The 27,838-nt window shown below is 49.7% G+C and overlaps 2 protein-coding genes across 2 annotated transcripts; both read left to right on the top strand.

The window, feature by feature from the left end:
• LOC133361205 (probable cyclin-dependent serine/threonine-protein kinase DDB_G0292550) lies at positions 1-8,962 on the top strand. Its single transcript, XM_061580088.1, has 4 exons — positions 1-84; positions 5,316-7,875; positions 8,395-8,476; positions 8,600-8,962. Exons 1-4 carry the CDS (start codon positions 1-3, stop codon positions 8,943-8,945), a joined length of 3,072 nt encoding a protein of 1,023 aa, XP_061436072.1. The 3' UTR covers positions 8,946-8,962.
• On the top strand, positions 8,946-27,748 carry LOC133361108 (mucin-2-like; the record flags this gene model as incomplete). Its single annotated transcript, XM_061579941.1, has 4 exons — positions 8,946-13,134; positions 14,843-14,925; positions 16,792-16,889; positions 26,265-27,748. Coding segments are annotated over 3 exons (4,353 nt in total), but the record flags the coding sequence as incomplete, so codon positions are not given.
• Positions 27,749-27,838: the final 90 nt, after the last annotated feature.

Here is a 27,838-nt window from a genome sequence, read left to right as displayed (position 1 = left end):
ATGTGGTGCGTGGGGGTCTCCCGGGCGGGGAGTCGAACCTGGGCCTGGACGCTGCTGTGCGGATGGGGACTCCTCGTGGCACGGGTCGGTACTGGTGACGCAATGGCGACAGCAGGTGACCCTGCACACACACTCAGACACACTTACACACACTCAGACACACTTACACACTCACTCTCACTTACACACACTCAGATTTACACTCACTTACACACTTACACACTCACACACACACACTTACACACACTAACACACACTTACACTCACTTACACACTCACACACACTAACACACTTACACACTCACACACTAACACACAAACTTACACACTAATACACTCACACACTCACTTACATACTTACACACACTTACACTCACTTACACACACTCAGACTTACACTCACACACTCACACACACTCACACACTTACACACTCACTTACACACACACACTCACACACACCCAGACTTACACTCACTTACACACTCACACTCACACACTCACACACACTAACACACTTACACACTCACACACACTTACACACACTATCACACACTTACACACACTAACACACTCACACACTCACTCACACACACTCACACACACTCACACACTCACACACACACTTACACACACTCAGACTTACACTCACTTACACAGTCACACACACTCACACACACACTCACACACACACACTCACTCATACACTCACACATTCACACACTCACACACACTTACACACTCACACACTCACTTACACACTCACTTAAACACTCACTTACACACTCACACACTCACATTCACACACACTCACTCATACACTCAGACACTTACACACCCACTCACACACACCCACTTACACTTATACACTCCCTCACACACTCACACACTAACACACACACACTCACACACACTAACACACTCACTTACACACTTACACACACTTACACACTCACACGCTCACTTACACACTCACTTAAACACACACACTTACACTCACTCACACACTCACTCACTCACACTCACTCACTCACAAACTCATACACACACACGCCACACTCACACATGCCACACTCACTCACACACTCACTCACACTCACTCACTTACTTATACACCTACACACACTTACACACTCACTCACACACACACTCATTCACTTACACACTTACACACACTCACACACACTAACACACACACTTACACACTCACACACTAACACACACACATTTACACACTCACTCACTCACACACTCACACACTCACTCACTCATACACTAACTCACACACTCACACAACAACAACCGCCATTCACCACTAAGTGGCGGCGACGTCACCACGACGCTTGTGCCAGGCCATGTGCACCTTGAGGCCACGTGAAGTGTCGAACGCCCGCTGGCAGGAGGTCACGGGGCAGACCCAGGTGCCACTGGTCGACTGACTGAGATGACCGAGATGACTGGCTGATACACCAACTGTGCCCCCTACTGTACCAACTTTCTGTGCTTTAGCCACCCGGCGCTCCGCTCGTTGTTGTGAGCGTCGCTCCTCTGCACTCCGTTGTTGTTGGAGGGCGACTGCCTCCAACTGCCCAGTAGCGTCCTTCACGAGCCTCCTCAACAGAGGCCGATCTTGACACCGCTGGTACCAGTCATCGGCAAGTCCACTCAGCTCCACGTCCTCCTGTACCACATCACTCCATCTCTTCTCTAGCCCCTGACCCTGCCCGTTTAGCCCCCTCAATCCGGCCGAACAAAAGCTGTTTGGGCATGCTTTGATTGGGCATGCGGGCTACATGTCCCAGCCAACGCAGCCTTGCCTGCTGGAGGAGCTCACCGATGGGACTTTGTCCAGATCTTTCGAGGATTTGTGAGCTCCTCACACAATCCAGCCTGGTTAAACCCAGGATGGATCGTAGGCAGGCCAGCCTAAATGTTTCCAACCGGCGAAGATGCTCCATTAAGGGGGTCCACGTTTCGCAAGCGTAGAGAAGGGAGGGAATGACCGTGGCCGAGAAGACCTGAAGCTTCGTGCGGAGCGACAGACCAGGTAGCTTCCACACAGCGTTACGCAACCGATGAAAAGATATTGCCGCTCGACTGATTCGGAGTGAGACCTCTGCTGATAAACTGGAGCCGGTCATAAGCACACTGCCCAGGTATGGGAAACTCTCCACTCTCTCCACAACTGCCCCATCACCGATTGGGAGTTGTGGGGGTGGAGTGTCCGATGGTACAAAATACCCAGGCAGGTGCTTAGTTTTGGTGGGGCTGATGGTAAGGCCCCACCTCTTAGTGGCACGCTCCAGTCTCAGCAGCAGCGTCTCCAACTCCACCTCTGAATGAGCAGCTATTACCAAATCATTGGCATACATAACGTGGTTGACCAATAGGGAGCCATCCCTTGATCGCACCGGGGCATCGATCAGCCTCCCATCATATCTGTACCAAATGTAAATTCCCCCGGTACAGCTATTGAAGGCTTCACGAACTACGTGGTCAAAATAGATGTTAAATAATGTGAGAGCCAGAGGACATCCCTGTCGCACCCCAAGGTGTACGGGAATGGCTCTGACTCCCAGCCACGTAGTTTTACCCGGGCCCGCTCACCATCATGAAGGTCCTTGAGCGTGAGCAGCGGGTCAGGGACTCTGAAAGCACGAAGAACAGCCCAGAGCCCAAGCCTACTGATGGTATCATAGGTCTTGACCAGGTCAATAAAGCAGAGATGTAGGTCTTGTTGGAATTCCCTACACCTCTGCTGTAGCAGACGGATGGAAAATATGGCATCTGTGCAGGACCACCCTTTCCTGAAACCGCATTGGGGCTCCGCAAGCCTCTCCTCAGCGTGTCTAGCAAGGCGATGTTCAATAATCCTTGCCAGGACCTTTCCCCACACACTGAGGAGTGAGAGGCCCCTGTAATTGAGTCTGTGCGGTCCCCCTTCTTAAAGAGGGGGATCACCAGGGCATCCTTTAAATCCTGCGAGACCTGTCCAGTGGCCCAAACTGTTGTTATGATGTCATATAGGGCAGTCTGTGCACAAACGTCACCCTCCCTCAACATTTCGCTTGGGAGATCATTTCTGCCCGGTGCCTTTCCTGGTCTCAGACTCTGGATCACCTTCAGTACTTCCTCAACAGATGGCACCTCAGCCTGCCACTCACAGGGGGTGACTTCTTCCAATAATTGAGGCACCACAGCCTCAGCAGGTTTATCCCCACTTTGTCCCATGATGTTTTCTCGGCTGAGGAAATTCCCCTCCCCCAGGGCCTCACAGAATGCTCAGCAAATCTGCAAACCTATTCCTGGGGGTTGGAGATTGGATCACCGTTCTTTCCCCTAATGATGGTAATAGGTGTGGCGCTGCAGGTTACTTTTTTGATGGAGTTAATTAGGGATTTGTGATCGTGGGCCATTTAGGCAGACCCCATCTCCTCAGCAACTCGCGACGACCACCCATCCTTGCAGCGCCTCACGGCTCTCTGAACCTCCGAGCGAAGGCTGTGGTAAGCCTCCTCATTCTCTGACGTGAGATGCTGTAGACGAATGAGAGTGGGCCTGTCGCATTTTTCTCGACCATCCTGAACACCTCCTCTGTCAGCCAGGGTCTCTGGGGAGGTCTGGACCGCGTACCCAAAGCAGCCATTGCAGCTGCATGAGTCAGAGTCCAAAACCTCGACCATTTACCCTCGACATCAGGAGGAGTGGGGGACGATGCCAACCCCAGCCGCAAGCGATGATGAAATTCTCGCTTGCAACTTTCATCAGCTGAGACCAGGCCACTATAGGTTGGAATGGGGTCTTGGGTGTACACCCACCGCTGGAGTGGAAGAATGGCAGGCGCATCTTTCAGATGACTAGTCGATGGTCAGAGGGCAGATCAGCTCCACGGTAGGTTCTGGTGTCAAGGACATGGGCTTGCATTCGCTGATCTGTCACTATGTAGTCTAGCAGATGTTCTTGCTTGGACCCGGCATGCATCCATGATGTTGTGTGGATGTGCCGATGCCGGAACAGCGTTTTGGTAATTACAAGCCCATGGGCTGCACAAAAATCTAGCAGCCTCCTACCGTTGATATTGAGTTGATCTGGCCCATGCCTTCCAATCACTCCAGACCAGGTGCCAGCATCATGACCAACTCAGGCATTGAAGTCACCCAACAAGATGAATCTATCCCGAGGGGCCACCACATTAACCAGCACCTGTGACAGGAGGTCATAGAAGACATGTGACTCATCGGCCTTGCCTGCATCCTTCCACGGATGTTCGCCTTCGGTGGGGGCATAAGTAACCACGACCACCACTCCTCACCTCCGGTTGATGGGGAAGGCGAGCCCAAAGTAGCCTGGAGCTTACAGCATCCCACACCTCACCGCCATGCTCCCACGCCCCCTTCATTCTTTTGTTCAGAAGAAGAGCCATCAGTAGTGGCGTTTCTTTGTTTCTGGAGGAGCCCCGAGGGCAAATATTCAATCTCCTGGCTCTGCCAATTGGGGTTTGGCCAGGAGACGTCATAGACGCCTGTCCCCCTGGGGCCTCCGGCACAAGCTTATTAGTTACATATTTATGTTTATTTCGTAATTTCGTGTTAATGAATTGAAGGTGGAGGGTTTACAAGCCCCTCGCACCGTCCAGAGCCCCCGTTTATCCACTGTGGTGGTCACAGACGCCATGAGGGGTAAGGCCAATCGGAATTGGCCCTCCCCCCACAGCACTGTCCACGACAGAGTTGCCCGTCCGGCACCGCGAGGAGGTAGGGGGTTGTTTTTTCCGGACATATATACACACACATATATATACACATATACACACACATACATGCACATACATACACTTGTATATTCACACGCATATATAAACATTATATACACTTAAACACACGCTCTTATATAATTCACAAAAAAACACTTATATAAGTGAGTGTGTGTATATTTACACTGGTATAAGTGGTGACTATTACATAAGTGTTTGTGTATATATTGACAATTGTTAACAGTGCTGTAGTGAATGGAGTCTATAGTGGTGTAGTGAATAGTGGTGTAGTGAATAGTGTGAATTGTGGTGATTTACTTTCAATGTCTTACAGGAATCTCAACAACCAGATCATCAGCAACAGTGCCAGCAACTCCATCAGTAGTAACAACAACAACACGGACGACAACAACAACAACAATATCAGCAGTGCTTTCCACAACAACTACAAACACCACGCCACCACCAAACACTGCAGGAGCAGCAGCAGCAACAACATCAACACAACCAAACATGATGCCATCGCTGGCGACAACACAGGGACAAGTCGCAGCAGCTTATAGCACTCCTACCAACACATCAACAACAGCTGCAGCAACAACAGCAGCTCCAACATCACCAGCAGCTACAACAACAGCAGCTCCAACAACAACAGCAGCTCCAACAACAACAGCAGCTCCAACAACAGCAACTCCAACAACAGCAGCTCCAACAACAACAGCAGCTCCAACAACAACAACAGCTCCAACAACAACAGCAGCTCCAACAACAGCAACTCCAACAACAGCAACTCCAACAACAACAGCAGCTCCAACAACAACAGCTCCAACAACAACAGCAGCTCCAACAACAACAACAACAGCTCCAATAACAGCAGCAGCTCCAACAACAACAGCAACAACGGCAGCTCCAACAACAACAGCAGCTCCAACAACAACAGCAGCTCCAACAACAACAGCAGCTCCAACAACAACAGCAGCTCCAACAACAACAGCAACAACAACAACAGCAGCTATAACAACAACAGCAGCTTCAACAACAGCAACAACAACAACAGCAGCTCCAACAACAACCCCAGTTCCATCACCAACATCAGCTCCATCACCAACATCAGCTACAACATCAACAACACCTTCAACAACAACACCAACACCACCTTCAACAACAAATACAACACCGTCACCTACAACAACAACACCATCACCTACAACAACAACACCACCTTCCACAACAACAAATACAACAACACCACCACCTGCAACAACACATACAACACCACCACCTACACCATCAACACCACCTTCAACAACAAATACAACAACAACACCTACAACAACAACACCGCTTCCAACAACACAAATACCTACAACACCACCACCGACAACAACAACACCACCTTCAACAACAATAAATACAACAACACCTACAATAACAACAATAACACCTACACCATCAACACCACCTACAACAACAATACCACCTTCAACAACAAATACAACAACACCTACAGCAACAACACTTTCATCAACAACACCTGCACCAACAACAACACCTACAATAACAAATACAACAACACCACAACCACCTACAACAACATCTCCTACAACACCATCACCTACAACAACAATACCACCTTCAACAACAAATACAACAACACCACAACCACCTACAACAACATCTCCTACAACACCATCACCTACAACAACAATACCACCTTCAACAACAAATACAACAACACCTACAGCAACAACATCACCTACAATAACAATTATAACAACACCACAATCACCTACAACAACATCTCCTACAACACCAACACCTACAACAACAATACCACCTTCAACAACAAATACAACAACACCTACAGCAACAACACTTTCATCAACAACACCTGCACCAACAACAACACCCTCAACAACAAATACAACAACACCACAACCACCTACAACAACATCTCCTACAACACCATCACCTACAACAACAATACCACCTTCAACAACAAATACAACAACACCACAACCACCTACAACAACATCTCCTACAACACCATCACCTACAACAACAATACCACCTACAACAACAAATACAACAACACATACAACACCACCACCTACACCATCAACACCACCTTCAACAACAAATACAACAACACCTACAACAACAACACCGCTTCCAACAACACAAATACCTACAACACCACCACCGACAACAACAACACCACCTTCAACAACAATAAATACAACAACACCTACAATAACAACAATAACACCTACACCATCAACACCACCTACAACAACAATACCACCTTCAACAACAAATACAACAACACCTACAACAACAACACTTTCATTAACAACACCTACACCTACAACAACACCTTCAACAACAAATACAACAACACCACAACCACCTACAACAACATCTCCTACAACAACATCACCTACAACAACAATACCACCTTCAACAACAAATACAACAACACCACAACCACCTACAACAACATCTCCTACAACACCATCACCTACAACAACAATACCACCTTCAACAACAAATACAACAACACCTACACCACCAACAACACCTTCAATAACAAATATAACAACACCACAACCACCTACAACAACATCTCCTACAACACCATCACCTACAACAACAATACCACATTCAACAACAAATACAACAACACCAACAGCAACAACACTTTCATCAACTACACCTACACCAACAACAACACCTTCAACAACAAATACAACAACACCACAACCACCTACAACAACATCTCCTACAACACCACCACCTACAACAACAATACCACCTTCAACAACAAATACAACAACACCTACAGCAACAACACTTTCATTAACAACACCTACACCAACAACAACACCTTCAACAACAAATACAACAACACCACAACCACCTACAACAACATATCCTACAACACCATCACCTACAACAACAATACCACCTTCAACAACAAATACAACAACAAATACAACAACACCTACACCAACAACAACACCTTCAATAACAACTATAACAGCACCACAACCACCTACAACAACATCTCCTACAACACCATCACCTACAACAACAATACCAACTTCAACAACAAATACAACAACACCTACAACAACAACACTTTCATTAACAACACCTACACCAACAACACCTTCAATAACAAATACAACAACACCACAACCACCTACAACAACATCTCCTACAACACCACCACCTACACATTCAACAACACCTTCAACAACAAATACAACAACAACACCGCTTCCAACAACACAAATACCTACAACACCACCACCGACAACAACAATACCACCTTCCACAACAATAAATACAACACCATCACCTACAACAACAACAATACCACCTTCAACAACAAATAGAACAACACCACAACCACCTACAACAACATCTCCTACAACACCACCACCTACAACAACAATACCACATTCAACAACAAATACAACAACACCAACAGCAACAACACTTTCATCAACTACACCTACACCAACAACAACACCTTCAACAACAAATACAACAACACCACAACCACCTACAACAACATCTCCTACAACACCACCACCTACAACAACAATACCACCTTCAACAACAAATACAACAACACCTACAGCAACAACACTTTCATCAACAACACCTACACCAACAACAACACCTTCAACAACAAATACAACAACACCACAACCACCTACAACAACATATCCTACAACACCATCACCTACAACAACAATACCACCTTCAACAACAAATACAACAACAAATACAACAACACCTACACCAACAACAACAACTATAACAGCACCACAACCACCTACAACAACATCTCCTACAACACCATCACCTACAACAACAATACCAACTTCAACAACAAATACAACAACACCTACAACAACAACACTTTCATTAACAACACCTACACCAACAACACCTTCAATAACAAATACAACAACACCACAACCACCTACAACAACATCTCCTACAACACCACCACCTACACCATCAACAACACCTTCAACAACAAATACAACAACAACACCGCTTCCAACAACACAAATACCTACAACACCACCACCGACAACAACAATACCACCTTCCACAACAATAAATACAACACCATCACCTACAACAACAACAATACCACCTTCAACAACAAATAGAACAACACCACAACCACCTACAACAACATCTCCTACAACACCACCACCTACAACAACAATACCACATTCAACAACAAATACAACAACACCAACAGCAACAACACTTTCATCAACTACACCTACACCAACAACAACACCTTCAACAACAAATACAACAACACCACAACCACCTACAACAACATCTCCTACAACACCACCACCTACAACAACAATACCACCTTCAACAACAAATACAACAACACCTACAGCAACAACGCTTTCATCAACAACACCTACACCAACAACAACACCTTCAACAACAAATACAACAACACCACAACCACCTACAACAACATATCCTACAACACCATCACCTACAACAACAATACCACCTTCAACAACAAATACAACAACAAATACAACAACACCTACACCAACAACAACAACACCTTCAATAACAACTATAACAGCACCACAACCACCTACAACAACATCTCCTACAACACCATCACCTACAACAACAATACCAACTTCAACAACAAATACAACAACACCTACAACAACAACACTTTCATTAACAACACCTACACCAACAACAACACCTTCAATAACAACTACAACAACACCACAACCACCTACAACAACATCTCCTACAACAGCATCACTGACAACAACAATACCACCTTCAACAACAAATACAACAACACCTACAGCAACAACACTTTCATTAACAACACCTACACCAACAACACCTTCAACAACAAATACAACAACACCACAACCACCTACAACAACATCTCCTACAACAGCATCACTGACAACAACAATACCACCTTCAACAACAAATACAACAACACCTACAGCAACAACACTTTCACTATCAACACCACCTTCAACAACAAATACAACAACACCTACAACAACACCTACACCAACAACAACAACACCTTCAATAACAAATATAACAACACCACAACCACCTACAACAACATCTCCAACAACACCATCACCTACAACAACAATACCACCTTCAACAACAAATACAACAACACCTACATCAACAACACTTTCATCAACAACACCTACACCAACAACAACACCTTCAATAACAAATATAACAACACCACAACCACCTACAACATCTCCTACAACACCATCACCTACAACAACAATACCACCTTCAACAACAAATACAACAACACCTACAGCAACAATAATACCGCTTCCAACAACACCACCACCTACAACAACAATAAATATAACAACACCACCTGCAACAACACCACCTACAACAACAACACCTACAACAACACCACCACCTACAACAACACCACCACCTACAACAACAACACCTACAACACCACCACCTACAACAACACCACCACCTACAACAACACCACCACCTACAACAACACCACCTACAACAACACCACCTACAACAACACCACCACCTACAACAACACCACCTACAACAACACCACCTACAACAACACCACCACCTACAACAACACCACCTACATCAACACCACCTACAACAACAACAATAACACCTACACCATCAACACCACCTTCAACAACACGACCATCTTCAACAACATCACCACCTACATCAACACCACCACCTTCCACAACACCACCACCACCTACATCAACACAACCTACAACAATATCACCTCCAGCAACGTCACCATTCCCATCAACACCCCAACCCCAAATCACATCACTCCAAACATCTCCATCATCGCCTCCAACAACGTCACCATTCCCATCAACACCCCAACCACAAATCACATCACCACAAACATCTCCATCATCGCCTCCATCAACGTCACCATTCCCATCAACACCCCAACCCCAAATCACATCACTCCAAACATCTCCATCATCGCCTCCAACAATGTCACGTTTCCCATCAACACCCCAACCCCAAATCACATCACTCCAAACATCTCCATCATCGCCTCCAACAACGTCACCATTCCCATCAACACCCCAACCCCAAATCACATCACCACAAACATCTCCATCATCGCCTCCATCAACGTCACGTTTCCCATCAACACCCCAACCCCAAATCACATCACTCCAAACATCTCCACCATCGCCTCCAACAACGTCACCATTCCCATCAACACCCCAACCCCAAATCACATCACTCCAAACATCTCCATCATCGCCTCCAACAACGTCACGTTTCTCATCAACACCCCAACCCCAAATCACATCAACACAAACATATCCATCATCACCCACAACAACAACTCCCTTCCCATCAACACCCCAACCCCAAATCACATCAACACAAACATCTCCATCATCACCTACAACAACGACTCCCTTCCCATCAACACCCCAACCCCAAATCACATCAACACAAACATCTCCATCATCACCTACAACAACGACTCCCTTCCCATCAACATCCAAACCCCAAATCACATCACCCCAAACATCTCCATCATCACCTCCATCAACGTCACCCTTCCCATCAACACCCCAACCCCAAATCACATCACCCCAAACATCTACAGCATCACCTCCAACAACGACTCCCTTCCCATCAACACCCCAACCCCAAATCACATCACCACAAACATCTCCATCATCACCTACAACAACGACTCCCTTCCCATCAACACCCCAACCCCAAATCACATCACCCCAAACATCTCCATCATCGCCTCCAACAACGACTCCCTTCCCATCAACACCCCAACCCCAAATCACATCACCACAAACATCTCCATCATCGCCTCCAACAACGACTCCCTTCCCATCAACACCCCAACCACAAATCACATCACCACAAACATCTCCATCATCGCCTCCAACAACAACTCCCTTCCCATCAACACCCCAACCCCAAATCACATCAACACAAACATCTCCATCATCACCTACAACAACGACTCCCTCCCCATCAACACCCCAACCCCAAATCACATCAACACAAACATCTCCATCATCACCTACAACAACGACTCCCTTCCCATCAACATCCAAACCCAAATCACATCAACACAAACATCTCCATCATCACCTCCATCAACGTCACCCTTCCCATCAACACCCCAACCCCAAATCACATCACCCCAAACATCTCCATCATCACCTCCAACAACGACTCCCTTCCCATCAACACCCCAACCCCAAATCACATCACCCCAAACATCTACATCATCGCCTCCAACAACGACTCCCTTCCCATCAACACCCCAACCCCAAATCACATCACCCCAAACATCTACATCATCACCTCCATCAACAACTCCCGTCCCATCAACACCCCAACCCCAAATCACATCAACACAAACATCTACATCATCACCTACAACAACGACTCCCTTCCCACCAACACCTCAACCCCAAATCTCATCAACACAAACATCTCCATCATCGCCTCCAACAACGACTCCCTTCCCATCAACACCCCAACCCCAAATCTCATCAACACAAACATCTCCATCATCACCTCCAACAACGACTCCCTTCCCATCAACACCCCAACCCCAAATCACATCAACACAAACATCTCCATCATCACCTCCAACAACGACTCCCTTCCCATCAACACCCCAACCCCAAATCACATCACCCCAAACATCTCCATCATCACCTCCAACAACGACTCCCTCCCCATCAACACCCCAACCACAAATCACATCAACACAAACATCTCCATCATCACCTCCAACAACGACTCCCTCCCCATCAACACCCCAACCCCAAATCACATCAACACAAACACCTACATCATCACCTCCAACGACGACTCCCTTCCCATCAACACCCCAACCCCAAATCACATCAACACAAACATCTCCATCATCACCTCCAACAACGACTCCCTTCCCATCAACACCCCAACCCCAAATCACATCAACACAAACATCTCCATCATCACCTCCAACGACGTCACCCTCACCACCAACACCCCAACCCCAAACTGCTTCAGCGAGAACGTCACCATCATACCCCGTGTGGAACACAACCCAGACACCGACAGCTCCGCTCCCACCAACATTCGCTGCGACCACGACAGCGGTTGCCCGCACGACCAGAGCCGCCACCGTCACCGGAGCATCAACAACAACAGCGGCAGCAACAACAACAACAACAGTGGCAGCAACAACAACAACAACAGCTCTATCGACAACAGCATCTGGACCACCCGCAACAGCTGGGCAGACAGCAACAGCTTCGACGCAAGGTGATTCAACGTTTGCATCAGCGGCACGCGCCACCACGCTCGTATCTCTGTCATCATCAATATCGTCATCTCAACCGTCATCTGAACCATCATCAACATCATCAACATCATCATCCCACCCATCATAAACGTCGTTGTCACCGTCACCAACATCATCACCAACCATCATCATCACCAACCATCATCAATGTCACCAACATCAGCAGCATCATCACAACCAACATCATCATCACAACCATCATCATCACAACCATCATCACAACCACCATCATCATCACAACCATCATCATCACAACCATCATCATCACCAACCATCATCATCACCAACCATCATCATCACCAACCATCATCATCACCAACCATCATCATCACGACCATCATCATCACCAACATCATCATCACCACCATCATCATCACCACCATCATCATCACCAACATCATCATCACCAATCATCATCATCACAACCATCATCATCACCAACCATCATCAATGTCACCAACATCAGCAGCATCATCACAACCAACATCATCATCACAACCATCATCATCACAACCATCATCACAACCACCATCATCATCACAACCATCATCATCACCAACCATCATCATCACCAACCATCATCATCACCAACCATCATCATCACCAACCATCATCATCACCAATCATCATCATCACAACCATCATCATCACGACCATCATCATCACCAACATCATCATCACCAACATCATCATCACCAACCATCATCATCACCAACATCATCATCACCAACCATCATCATCACAACCATCATCATCAACATCATCATCACCAACCATCATCATCACCACCATCATCATCACAACCATCATCATCACAACCATCATCATCACAACCATCATCATCAACATCATCAACATCGTCATCCCAACCATCATCATCAACATCGCCAACCATCATCATCACAACTATTATCATCAACGTCGTCACCATAATCAGCATCATCATCCTAACCATCGTCATCACAACCATCATCATCACAACCATCATCATCACAACCATCATCATCACAACTATCATCATCACAACCACCATCGTCATCACAACCATCATCGTCATCACAACCATCATCAGCGTTGCTTCATGCAAGTCCACAACTGACCGTGGCATCATCACGAGAGCCACCCTCGCCAACACCCTCATCAGCATCAACAACAACCACGACAACACCCCTCTCATCAACAACACCACCATCAACCACATCACCAACCTCAACATCGTGAGTAGGTTAAACGTTGAGTTTTATAAGGGCACCACGGGGTGACCAGCCCCTCCCCACCCAGCCCCCCCCCCTCTCACCCCCCACCCTCCCCACCCAGCCCCTCCCCACCTTCCTCACCCAGCCCCTCCCCACCCAGCCCCTCCCCACCCTCCCCACCCAGCCCCTCCCCACCCTCCCCAACTAGCCCCTCCCCACCCAGCCCCACCCTCTCCACCCAGCCCCTCTCCACCCAGCCCCTCCCCACCCTCCCCACCCAGCCCCTCCCCACCCTCTCCACCCAGCCCCTCTCCACCCAGCCCCTCCCCACCCTCCCCACCCAGCCCCTCTGATGACGGACGCTTGTGTTGTGCCCGAAACGTCGTGATTTAATTTCGTTTATTTTCTACCCACGTGACTTTACACTGCCAGCATCAACAATCACGCAACCTTCTGCTGTCTCGTTCGTCAGCCAGGAAGTTCTACTTCCAAATGCGGTTCGAGGCCGATGGAAATGTCTCCCTGTCGGACGCCGAGATGCAGATCACGAACCTGGTGAGATCACAATCTTGGTGAGATCACCATCATGGTGAGATCACAATCCTGGTGAGGTCACAATCCTGGTGAGGTCACAATCTTGGTGAGATCACCATCCTGGTGAGGTCACAATCCTGGTGAGGTCACAATCATGGTGAGGTCACCATCCTGGTGAGGTCACAATCCTGGTGAGGTCACAATCCTGGTGAGATCACAATCCTGGTGAGATCACAATTCTGGTGAGGTCACAATCTTGGTGAGATCACAATCTTGGTGAGATCACCATCCTGGTGAGATCACAATCTTGGTGAGATCACAATCTTGGTGAGATCACAATATTGGTGAGATCACAATCCTGGTGAGGTCACAATCTTGGTGAGGTCACAATCCTGGTGAGATCACAATCTTGGTGAGATCACAATCCTGGTGAGATCACCATCCCGGTGAGATCACCATCCTGGTGAGGTCACCATCCTGGTGAGGTCACCATCCTGGTGAGGTCACCATCCCGGTGAGGTCACAATCCCGGTGAGATCACCATCTTGGTGAGGTCACAATCCTGGTGAGGTCACAATCCTGGTGAGGTCACAATCCTGGTGAGGTCACAATCCTGGTGAGATCACAATCTTGGTGAGGTCACAATCCTGGTGAGGTCACAATCCTGGTGAGATCACAATCTTGGTGAGACCACAATCCTGGTGAGGTCACAACCTTGGTGAGATCACAATCTTGGTGAGATCACCATCCTGGTGAGATCACAATCTTGGTGAGATCACAATCTTGGTGAGATCACAATATTGGTGAGATCACAATCCTGGTGAGGTCACAATCTTGGTGAGGTCACAATCCTGGTCAGATCACAATCTTGGTGAGATCACAATCCTGGTGAGATCACAATCTTGGTGAGATCACCATCATGGTGAGATCACAATCCTGGTGAGGTCACAATCTTGGTGAGATCACCATCATGGTGAGATCACAATCTTGGTGAGATCACAATCCTGGTGAGATCACAATCTTGGTGAGATCACAATCCTGGTGAGATCACAATCTTGGTGAGATCACAATCTTGGTGAGATCACCATCCTGGTGAGATCACAATCTTGGTGAGATCACAATCTTGGTGAGATCACAATCTTGGTGAGATCACCATCATGGTGAGATCACAATCTTGGTGAGATCACAATCCTGGTGAGATCACAATCTTGGTGAGATCACAATCCTGGTGAGATCACAATCTTGGTGAGATCACAATCCTGGTGAGGTCACAATCCCGGTGAGGTCACAATCTTGGTGAGATCACAATACTGGTGATGGGGGTGGTGATAGTGGTGGTGATGCTGGTGGTAGTGGTGGTGGTGGTGATGGTGGTGGTAGTGGTGGTGGTGGTGATGGTGGTGGGGGTGGAGGTGGTGGAGATGGTGGTAGTAGTGGTGGTGGTGATGGTGGTGGTAGTGGTGGTGATGGTGGTGTGGGTGGAGGTGGTGGAGATGGTGCTGGTGGTGGTAGTGGTGATGGTAGTGGTGGTGGTGGTGGTGCTGGTGATGGTGGTGGGGGTGGTGGTGTTCGCCAACGTCCTCCAACGTGAGCTCTCTCTGTGTCTCTCTGTGTCTCTCTGTGTCTCTCTGTGTCTCTCTGTGTCTGTGTGTCTCTGTCTCTCTGTGTCTCTCTGTCTGTGTGTCTGTGTCTCTCTGTGTCTCTCTGTGTCTCTGTGCCTCGCTGTGTTTCTCTATGTCTCTCTCTGTGTGTCTCTCCGTGTCTCTCTCTGTCTCTGTGTCTCTCTATCTCTGTCTATGTCTCTCTGTGTCTCTCTGTGTCTCTCTCTGTGTGTCTCTCTGTGTCGCTCTCTCTGTGTCTCTCTGTCTCTCTGTGTCTCTGTTGCAGATGAGGACGCTTCAACGCTCCCTGAACGTCACTTTCCCCGGAGCGCTGCTCACGCGCGTCAACGTCACCATCGTCTTGTGAAGGAGGCGTGCCCTCGTGTACGTGTGTGTACGTGTGTGTGTGTGTGTACGTGTGTGTACGTGTGTGTGTACGTGTGTGTGTGTGTACATGTGTGTGTACGTGTGTGTGTGTGTACGTGTGTGTGTACGTGTGTGTGTGTACGTGTGTGTGTGTGGCAAAACAACCTCCTACCTCCTCGCGGTGCCGGACGGGCAACACTGTCGTGGACATTGCTATGGGGGGAGGGTCAATGCCCATTGGCCTCTCCCCTCATGGCGTCTGTGACCACCACAGTGGCTAAACGGGGGCTCTGGACGGGTGCGAGGGGCTGGTAACCCCTCCACCTTCAATTATTTACCACTAAACTACGATATAAACAAATAATTGTAACAAATAAGCTTGTGCTGGAGGCCCCGGGGGGTCAGGCTTTTATGACGTCTCCTGGCCAAACCCCATTTGGCGGAGCCAGGAGATTGAATCTTCACCCTCGGGGTTCCTCCAGAAACAACGAAAAACCATTGCGGATGGCCATGTGGAATGTTCGAACGCTCACTGTGGAGGAGAGGCTGCCACTCCTCTGTCGGGAGCTGGACCGGTACCGCTTGGATCTCTGTGGCATTCAGGAGGTCCGGTGGACCGGCACTGGCTCCTGCCACCTTGAGGGGTGGACAGTCCTCCACTCGGGGCAGGAGACTGCCAAACAACAGGGTGTGGCTCTTCTTTAGAATAAAAGAATGAAGGGGGCGTGGGAGCGTGGCGGTGAGGTGTGGGAAGCTGTAAGCCCCAGGATACTTTGGGCTCGCCTTCCCATCAACCGGAGGCGAGGAGTGGTGGTCGTGGTTACTTATGCCTCCACCGAAGACGAACATCCGTGGAGGGATGCAGGCAAAGCCGATGAGTCAGAAGTCTTCTTTGACCTCCTGTCGGGACAGAGTCATCTTGTTGGGTAACTTCAATGGCCGAGTTGGTCATGATGCTGGCACCTGGTTCAGAGTGATTGGAAGGCATGGGCCAGATCAGCTCAATAACAACGGTAGGAAGCTGCTAGATTTTTGTGCAGCCCATGGGCTTGTAATTACCAACACGCTCTTCCGGCATCGGCGCATCCACACAACATCATGGATGCATGCCGGGTCCAAGCAAGAACATCTGCTGGACTACATAGTGATGGACCAGCGGATGCGAGCACATGTCCTTGACACCAGGACCTACCGTGGAGCTGATCTGCCCTCTGACCATCGACTAGTCATCTGTAAGATGCGCCTGCCATTCTTCCACTCCGGTGGTGGGTGTACACCCAGGACCCCATTCCAACCAAAAGTGGCCTGGTCTCAGCTGATGAAAGTTGCAAACGAGAATTTCATCATCGCTTGCAGATGGGATTGGCATCGTCCCCAACTCCACCTGATGTCGAGGGTAAATGGGCGAGGTTTAAGACTGTCACTCATGCAGCTGCAATGGCTGCTTTGGGTACGTGGTCCAGACCTCCCCAGAAACCCTGGCTGACAGAGGAGGTGTTCAGGTTAATTGAGAAAAAGCGACAGCATCCCACGTCAGAGAATGAGGAGGTTTACCGCAGCCTTCGCTCGGAGGTTCAGAGAGCCGTAAGGCGCTGCAAAGATGGGTGGTGGTCGCGGGTTGCTGAGGAGATGGAGTCTGCCTCAGTGGCTCGCGATCACAAATCACTATTTGACTCCATCAAAAAAGTAACCTGCAGCGCCACACTTATTACCATCATTAGGGGAAAAAACGGTGATCCAATCTCCGACCCCCAGGAATAGGTTTGCAGATTTGCTGAACATTTCTGTGAGGTCCTGGGGGAGGGAAAATCTCTCAGCCAGGAAAACATCATGGCACAAAGTGGGGATAACTCTGCTGAGGCTGCGGTGCCTCAAATTTTGGAAGAGGTCACCCCCTGTGAGTGGCTGGCTGAGGTGCCATCTGTTGAGGAAGTACTGAAGGCGATCCGGAGTCTGAGACCAGGAAAGGCACCGGGCAGAGATGATCTCCCAAGCGAAATGCTGAGGGAGGGTGGCGTTTGTGCACAGACTGCCCTATATGACATCATAACAACAGTGTGGACCACTGGACGGGTTCCGCAGGACTGGAAGGATGCCCTGGTGGTCCCCCTTTTTAAGAAGAGGGACCGCACAGACTGTAACAACTACAGGGGCATCTCACTCCTCAGTGTGCCGGGTAAGGTCCTGGCAAGGATTATTCAACATCGCCTTGCTAGGCACGCTGAGGAGAGGCTTGCGGAGCCCCAATGCGGTTTAAGGAAAGGGCGGTCCTGCACAGATGCCATATTTTCTGTCCGTCTGCTACAGCAGAGGTGTAGGGAATTCCCACAAGACCTACATCTCTGCTTTATTGACCTGCTCAAGGCCTATGATACCATCAGTAGGCCTGGGCTCTGGGTTGTTCTTCGTGCTTTCAGAGTCCCTGACCCTCTGCTCACGATCATTAAGGACCTTCATGATGGTGAGCGGGCACGGGTATAACTACGTGGCCGGGAGTCGGAACCTTTCCCTGTACACCTTGGGGTGCGACAGGAATGTCCGGGGGAATTTCCATTTGGTACAGATATAATGGGAGGCTGATCGATGCCCGGGTGCGATCAAGGGATGGCTCCCTATTGGTCAACCACGTTATGTATGCTGATGATTTGGTAATAGCTGCTCACTCAGAAGAGTTGGAGAACGCTGCTGCTGAGACTGGAGCGTGCCACTAAGAGGTGGGGCCTTACCATCAGCCCCACCAAAACTAAGCACCTGCCTGGGTATTTTGTACCATCGGACACTCCACCCCCACAACTCCCAATTGGTGATGGGGCAGTTGTGGAGAGAGTGGAGAGTTTCCCATACCTGGGCAGTGTGCTTATGACAGGCTCCAGTTTATCAGCAGAGGTCTCACTCCGAATCAGTCGAGCGGCAATATCTTTTCATCGGTTGCGTAACGCTGTGTGGAAGCTACCTGGTCTGTCGCTCCGCACGAAGCTTCAGGTCTTCTCGGCCACGGTCATTCCCTCCCTTCTCTACGCTTGCGAAACGTGGACCCCCCTAGTGGAGCATCTTCGCCGGTTGGAAACATTTAGGCTGGCCTGCCTACGATCCATCCTGGGTTTAACCAGGCTGGATTGTGTGAGGAGCTCACAAGTCCTTGAAAGATCTGGGCAAAGTCCCATCAATGATCTTTTCCGGCAGGCAAGGCTGCGTTGGCTGGGTCATGTAGCCCGCATGCCCAGCCACCGCATGCCTAAACAGCTTTTGTTTGGCCGGATCGAGGGGGCTAAACGGGCGCGGCACGGGCTAGAGAAGAGATGGAGTGATGTGGTACAGGAGGACGTGGAGCTGAGTGGACTTGCCGATGACTGGTACCAGCGGTGTCAAGATCGGCCTCAGTGGAGGAGGCTCGTGAAGGACGCTACTGGGCAGTTGGAGGCAGTCGCCCTCCAACAACAACGAAGGGCGGAGGAGCGACGCTCACAACAACGAGCGGAGCGCCGGGTGGCTCAAGCACAGCAAGTTGGTACAGTAGGGGGCACAGGTGGCGCATCAGCCAGTCATCTCGGTCATCTCGGTCAGTCGACCCGTGGCACCTGGGTCTGCCCCGTGACCTCCTGCCAGCGGGCGTTCGACACTTCACGTGGCCTCAAGGTGCACATGGCCTGGCACAAGCGTCGTGGTGACGTCACAGCCACTTAGTGGCGAATGACGGTTGTTGTTGTTGTTGTGTGTACGTGTGTGTCTGTGTGTACGTGTGTGTGTGTACGTGTGTGTGTGTGTGTACGTGTGTGTGTACGTGTGTGTGTGTACGTGTGTGTGTGCGTGTGTGTGTATGTGTGGCAAAACAACCTCCTACCTCCTCGCGGTGCCGGACGGGCAACACTGTCGTGGACATTGCTGTGGGGGGAGGGCCAATGCCCATTGGCCTCTCCCCTCATGGCGTCTGTGACCACCACAGTGGCTAAACGGGGGCTCTGGACGGGTGTGAGGGGCTGGTAACCCCTCCACCTTCAATTCATTACCACTAAACCACGAATTAAACATAAACCTGTAACAAATAAGCTTGTGCCGGAGGCCCCGGGGGGTCAGGCTTTTATGACGTCTCCTGGCCAAACCCCATTTGGCGGAGCCAGGAGATTGAATTTTCACCCTCGGGGCTCCTCCAGAAACAACAAAAAACCATTGCGGATGGCCACGTGGAATGTTCGAACGCTCACTGCGGAGGAGAGGCTGCCACTCCTCTGTCGGGAGCTGGACCGGTACCGCCTGGATCTCTGTGGCATTCAGGAGGTCCGGTGGACCGGTTCTGGCTCCTGCCACCATGAGGGGTGGACAGTCCTCTACTCGGGGCAGGAGACTGCCAAACAACAGGGTGTGGCTCTTCTTCTGAACAAAAGAATGAAGGGGGCGTGGGAGCGTGGCGGTGAGGTGTGGGAAGCTGTAAGCCCCAGGATACTTTGGGCTCGCCTTCCCATCAACCAGAGGCGAGGAGTGGTGGTCGTGGTTACTTATGCCCCCACCGAAGACGAACATCCGTGGAGGGATGCAAGCAAAGCCGATGAGTCAGACGCTTTCTATGACCTCCTGTCACAGGTGCTGGCTAAAGTGGCCACTCGGGACAGAGTCATCTTGTTGGGTGACTTCAATGCCCGAGTTGGTCATGATGCTGACACCTGGTCTGGAGTGATTGGAAGGCATGGGCCAGATCAGCTCAATAATAACGGTAGGAGGCTGCTAGATTTTTGTGCAGCCCATGGGCTTGTAATTACCAACACGCTCTTCCGGCATCGGCGCATCCACACAACATCATGGATACATGCCGGGTCCAAGCAAGAACATCTGCTGGACTACATAGTGACGGACCAGCGGATGCGAACCCATGTCCTTGACACCAGGACCTACCGTGGAGCTGATCTGTCCTCTGACCATCGACTAGTCATCTGTAAGATGCGCCTGCCTTTCTTCCACTCCGGTGGTGGGTGTACACCCAGGATCCCATTCCAACCAAAAGTGGCCTGGTCTCAGTTAGCTGATGAAAGTTGCAAGCGAGAATTTCATCATCGCTTGCAGCTGGGGTTGGCATCGTCCCCCACTCCACCTGATGTCGAGGGTAAATGGGCGAGGTTTAAGGACTGTGACTCATGCAGCTGCAATGGCTGCTTTGGGTACGCGGTCCAGACCTCCCCAGAAACCCTGGCTGACAGAGGAGGTGTTCAGGTTAATTGAGAAAAAGCGACAGGCCCACTCTCATCGCCTACAGCATCCCACGTCAGAGAATGAGGAGGTTTACCGCAGCCTTCGCTCGGAAGTTCGGAGAGCCGTAAGGCGTTGTAAGGATGGGTGGTGGTCGCGGGTTGCTGAGGAGATGGAGTCTGCCTCAGTGGCCCGTGATCACAAATCACTATTTAACTCCATCAAAAAAGTAACCTGCAGCGCCACACCTATTACCATCATTAGAGGAAAAAACGGTGATCCAATCTCCGACCCCCAGGAACAGGTTTGCAGATTTTCTGAGCATTTCTGTGAGGTCCTGGGGGAGGGAAATTCTCTCAGCCAGGAAAACATCATGGCACAAAGTGGGGATAACCCTGCTGAGGCTGCGGTGCCTCAAATATTGGAAGAGGTCACCCCCTGTGAGTGGCTGGCTGAGGTTCCAGCTGTTGAGGAAGTACTGAGGGCGATCCGGAGTCTGAGACCAGGGAAGGCACCGGGCAGAGATGATCTCCCAAGCGAAATGCTGAGGGAGGGTGGCGTTTGTGCACAGACTGCCCTATATGACATCATAACAACAGTCTGGACCACTGGACGGGTTCCGCAGGACTGGAAGGATGCCCTGGTGGTCCCCCTCTTTAAGAAGGGGGACCGCACAGACTGTAACAACTACAGGGGCATCTCACTCCTCAGTGTGCCGGGTAAGGTCCTGGCAAGGATTATTCAACATCGCCTTGCTAGGCACGCTGAGGAGGGGCTTGCGGAGCCCCAATGCGGTTTCAGGAAAGGGCGGTCCTGCACAGATGCCATATTTTCTGTCCGTCTGCTACAGCAGAGGTGTAGGGAATTCCAAAAAGACCTACATCTCTGCTTTATTGACCTGGTCAAGGCCTATGATACCATCAGTAGGACTGGACTCTGGGTTGTTCTTCGTGCTTTCGGAGTCCCTGACCCTCTGCTCACGATCATTAAGGACCTTCATGATGGTGAGCGGGCCCGGGTAAAACTACGTGGCCGGGAGTCGGAGCCTTTCCCTGTACACCTTGGGGTGCGACAGGGATGTCCTCTGGCTCCCACATTATTTAACATCTATTTTGACCGCGTAGTTCGTGAAGCCTTCAATAGCTGTACCGGGGGAATTTCCGTTTGGTACAGATATAATGGGAGGCTGATCGACGCCCGGGTGCGATCAAGGGATGGCTCCCTATTGGTCAACCACGTTATGTATGCCGATGATTTGGTAATAGCTGCTCATTCAGAAGAGGAGTTGGAGGCGCTGCTGCTGAGACTGGAGCGTGCCACTAAGAGGTGGGGCCTTACCATCAGCCCCACCAAAACCAAGCACCTGCCTGGGTATTTTGTACCATCGGACACTCCACCCCCACAACTCCCAATTGGTGATGGGGCAGTTGTGGAGAGAGTGGAGAGTTTCCCATACCTGGGCAGTGTGCTTATGACCGGCTCCAGTCTATCAGCAGAGGTCTCACTCCGAATCAGTCGAGCGGCAATATCTTTTCATCGGTTGCGTAACGCTGTGTGGAAGCTACCTGGTCTGTCGCTCCGCACGAAGCTTCAGGTCTTCTCGGCCACGGTCATTCCCTCCCTTCTCTACGCTTGCGAGACGTGGACCCCCCTGGTGGAGCATCTTCGCCGGTTGGAAACATTTAGGCTGGCCTGCCTACGATCCATCCTGGGTTTAACCAGGCTGGATTGTGTGAGGAGCTCACAAATCCTTGAAAGATCTGGGCAAAGTCCCATCAGTGAGCTCCTCCGGCAGGCAAGGCTGCGTTGGCTGGGTCATGTAGCCCGCATGCCCAGCCACCGCATGCCTAAACAGCTTTTGTTCGGCCGGATCGAGGGGGCTAGACGGGCGCGGCACGGGCTGGAGAAGAGATGGAGTGATGTGGTACAGGAGGACGTGGAGCTGAGTGGACTTGCCGATGACTGGTACCAGCGGTGTCAAGATCGGCCTCAGTGGAGGAGGCTCGTGAAGGACGCTACTGGGCAGTTGGAGGCAGTCGCCCTCCAACAACAACGGAGGGCGGAGGAGCGACGCTCACAACAACGAGCGGAGCGCCGGGTGGCTAAAGCACAGCAAGTTGGCACAGTAGGGGGCACAGGTGGTGCATCAGCCAGTCATCTCGGTCATCTCGGTCAGTCGACCAGTGGCACCTGGGTCTGCCCCGTGACCTCCTGCCAGCGGGCTTTCGACACTTCACGTGGCCTCAAGGTGCACTTGGCCTGGCACAAGCATCGTGGTGACGTCACCGCCACTTAGTGGCGAATGGCGGTTGTTGTTGTTGTTGTATGTGTGTGGTGTTGTACAGACGGACTCTTCAACGTCTTTTGTAGCACACACTTTTATTCGTCTTATGAACACAGTCCCTATGCACTGACGGGTATACGGTCCCCTCACTCGTTACACTCAGAACGTACAAGCCTCCGCACCCTACAGGCTACTTAATATCCCGCTCTTTCAGTGTCCTCTGACTGGACCTAGGAAGATGTCTCCCCGACCACTGGTTACTCTGAACTCTCGCCCTTATAAGGGCTGGAGGGCTTGGTCCAGGGTCCTAGGCTTCTTCCGCCGGCTTGGGTCTTCGTGTAGTCGAACTCCCCGAGAGCTCTGAGCGCTCTGGCTTTATACTCGTTCGTGGCCGGGTTGTCCAATCCCCGGCCACCTTGTGGAACCCTGTGATTGGTCATTCCCAATCTGCTTTAGGATCCCAATTCACCCTATCTGACCCTGACCGTTTGGTCGCGCGGGAAAACCTTGTTAACGGTCAGCTCTCACAGCTTGTGAGACCCTGACCGTTAGAAAGAGCGGGAACACCTTGTCAACGATGAGCTCTCCCAGTTTGTGAACATCGAGTAGGTAACTCTACTACACGTATATGTGTACGCGTGTGTGTGTGTACGAGTGTGTGTGTACGTGTGTGCGCGTGTGTGTGTGTACGTGTGTGTGTGTACGTGTGTGTGTGTACGTGTGTGTGTACATGTGTGTGTGTACGTGTGTGTGTGTACGTGTGTGTGTGTACGTGTGTGTGTGTGTACGTGTGTGTGTGTGTACGTGTGTGTGTGCGTGTGTACGTGTATGTGTACGTGTGTGTGTAAGTGTGTGTGTGTGTACGTGTGTGTGTGTACGTGTGTGTACGTGTGTGTGTACGTGTGTGTGTGCGTGTGTGTGTACGTGTATGTGTACGTGTGTGTGTGTAAGTGTGTGTGTGTGTACGTGTGTGTGTACGTGTGTGTGTGCACGCGTGTGTACGTGTGTGTGTGTACGCGTGTGTGTATGTGTACGTGTGTGTGTGTACGTGTGTGTGTGTGTACGTGTGTGTGTGTACGTGTGTGTACGTGTGTGTGTGCACGTGTGTGTGTACGTGTGTGTGTACGTGTGTGTGTACGTGTGTGTGTGTATGTGTGTGTGTACGTGTGTGCGCGTGTGTGTCTGTACGTGTGTACGCGTGTGTGTGTGCACGTGTGTGGGTACGTGTGTGTGTACGTGTGTGTGTTTACTTGTGTGTGTACGTGTGTGTGTGTGTACGTGTGTGTGTGCGTGTGTGTGTACGTGTATGTGTACGTGTGTGTGTACGTGTGTGTGTGTGTGTACGTGTGTGTGTGTGCGTGTGTGTGTACGTGTGTGTGTGTGCGTGTGTGTGTACGTGTATGTGTACGTGTGTGTGTACGTGTGTGTACGTATGTGTGTGTGTACGCGTGTGTGTGTGTGTGTACGTGTGTGTGTACGTGTGTGTGTACGTGTGTGTGTGTACGTGTGTGTGTGTACGTGTGTGTGTGTATACGTGTGTGTACGTGTGTGTGTGTGTGTACGTGTGTTGGTGTACGTGTGTGTGTGCGTGTGTGTGTACCTGTGTGTGTGTACGTGTGTGTGTGTATACGTGTGTGTGTACGTGTGTGTGTGCGTGTGTGTGTACGTGTGTGTGTGCGTGTGTGTGCGTGTGTGTGTGTGTGTGCGTGTGTGTGCTTGTGTGTGTACGTGTCTGTGTGTGTGTACGTGTGTGTGTGTACCTGTGTGTGTGCGTCTACGTGTGTGTGTACGTGTGAGTGTGTGTATGTGTGTGTGTACGTGTGTGTGTGTGTACGTGGCCTTCATAGGTGATCGTTAACAGCACTTGCCCCGACAGTCTGTTAAGGCTACACGGGGGATCTTTGTCTTTGTACACGTGTGTGTGTACACAGGCTAGAGAAGAGATGGAGTGATGTGGTACAGGAGGACGTGGAGCTGAGTGGACTTGCCGATGACTGGTACCAGCGGTGTCAAGATCGGCCTCAGTGGAGGAGGCTCGTGAAGGACGCTACTGGGCAGTTGGAGGCAGTCGCCCTCCAACAACAACGGAGAACAGAGAAGCGACGCTCACAACAACGAGCGGAGCGCCGGGTGGCTAAAGCACAGCAAGTTGGCACAGTAGGGGGCACAGGTGGTGCATCAGCCAGTCGTCTCGGTCATCTCGGTCAGTCGACCCGTGGCACCTGCTGGGTCTGCCCCGTGACCTCCTGCCAGCGGGCGTTCGACACTTCACGTGGCCTCAAGGTGCACATGGCCTGGCACAAGCGTCGTGGTGACGTCACCGCCACTTAGTGGCGAATGGCGGCGGTTGTTGTTGTGTGCCTGTGCGTGTGCGTTGAACTTCTTTCGCACCGTACGTAGCCAACCGTGGATAATCGGAGGCGCGCGTATAGTGTAGTGTATAGTGAAGTGTATAGTGTAGTGTATAGTGAAGTGTATAGTGTAGTGTATAGTGTGGTGTATAGTGTGGTGAATAGTGTAGTGTATAGTGTAGTGTATCGTAGTGTATAGTGTAGAGTGTAGTGTATAGTGTAGTGTATAGTGTATGGTGCAGTGTATAGTAGTGTAGTGTATAGTGCAGTGTATAGTAGTGTAGTATATAGTGTAATGTATAGTGTAGTGTAGTGTATAGTGTAGTGTATAATAGTGTATAGTGCAGTGTATAGTAGTGTAGTGTATAGTGTAGTGTATATAGTGTAGTGTATAGTGTAGTGTATAGTGTAGTGTATAATAGTGTATAGTGCAGTGTATAGTAGTGCAGTGTATAGTGTAGTGTATAGTAGTGTATAATAGTGTATAGTGTAGTGTATAGTAGTGTAGTGTATAGTGTAGTGTATAGTAGTGTAGTGTATAGTGTAGTGTATAGTGTATTGTAGTGTGTAATTTTTACCTTCTAAAGAAATAAGTCTGCCAGCTCTGATGACATGAAAGTGAATCATGGCTACAAAGAGGCTACCTAATGTGGGTAGATCGCTGTGAATATTATCGCAGGTCAGCAACTTTCGGTGAACCCAATGTAACGCTTTATCAAAAACAAATCGATTTTCAGCATGTGAATTCTATCTTGATTTGAATCTTTCGTGACTGCAGGGATCCATACTCTTTGGTTCTTTGGGTAAAGTCACGTGGGTAGGAAATAAAATTAATTACGACGTTTCGGGCGCAGACCACCTGATGATGGATGCTGGTGTTGCACCCGAAACGTCGTGATTTAATTCACTTTAGACCCACGTGACTTTACCGAAAGAACCAAAGAGTACATATGAATTATATTTATGTAATATATATATCTCGAGGTGTACGTTTTACATTACTTATAAGTTAAAATAAAATAAACAAAAAATAATGACCGGGCGCAGATTTGTTGAAGATTGTTCCATCGTCGACTTTTGTGACGAATGAATTATGTGAAGACGACTCTGGATTTGAAGCTTTCGTGGCCGCAAAGATTCATATTCTTCGGTTT

The sequence above is a fragment of the Lethenteron reissneri genome, chromosome 71 (genome assembly GCF_015708825.2).
Source record: "Lethenteron reissneri isolate LAM-NWPU_2019-01 chromosome 71, ASM1570882v1, whole genome shotgun sequence".
NCBI lineage: Eukaryota > Metazoa > Chordata > Hyperoartia > Petromyzontiformes > Petromyzontidae > Lethenteron > Lethenteron reissneri.
Note: the sequence above shows the minus strand (reverse complement) of the source record. Positions and strands in the feature narration are given on the sequence as shown.

Bases quoted from the DNA above. Each gene is read 5' to 3' on its own strand.
- LOC133361205 (XM_061580088.1), top strand. From the start codon at position 1: ATGTGGTGCGTGGGGGTCTCCCGGGCGGGGAGTCGAACCTGGGCCTGG. The intron at 7,876-8,394 runs ACACCTACAACA...AATACAACAACA, and splicing joins CTTCAACAACAAATACAACA to CCTACAGCAACAACACTTTC. The intron at 8,477-8,599 runs CTACAACAACAT...CACCACAACCAC, and splicing joins TACAACAACACCACAACCAC to CTACAACAACATCTCCTACA.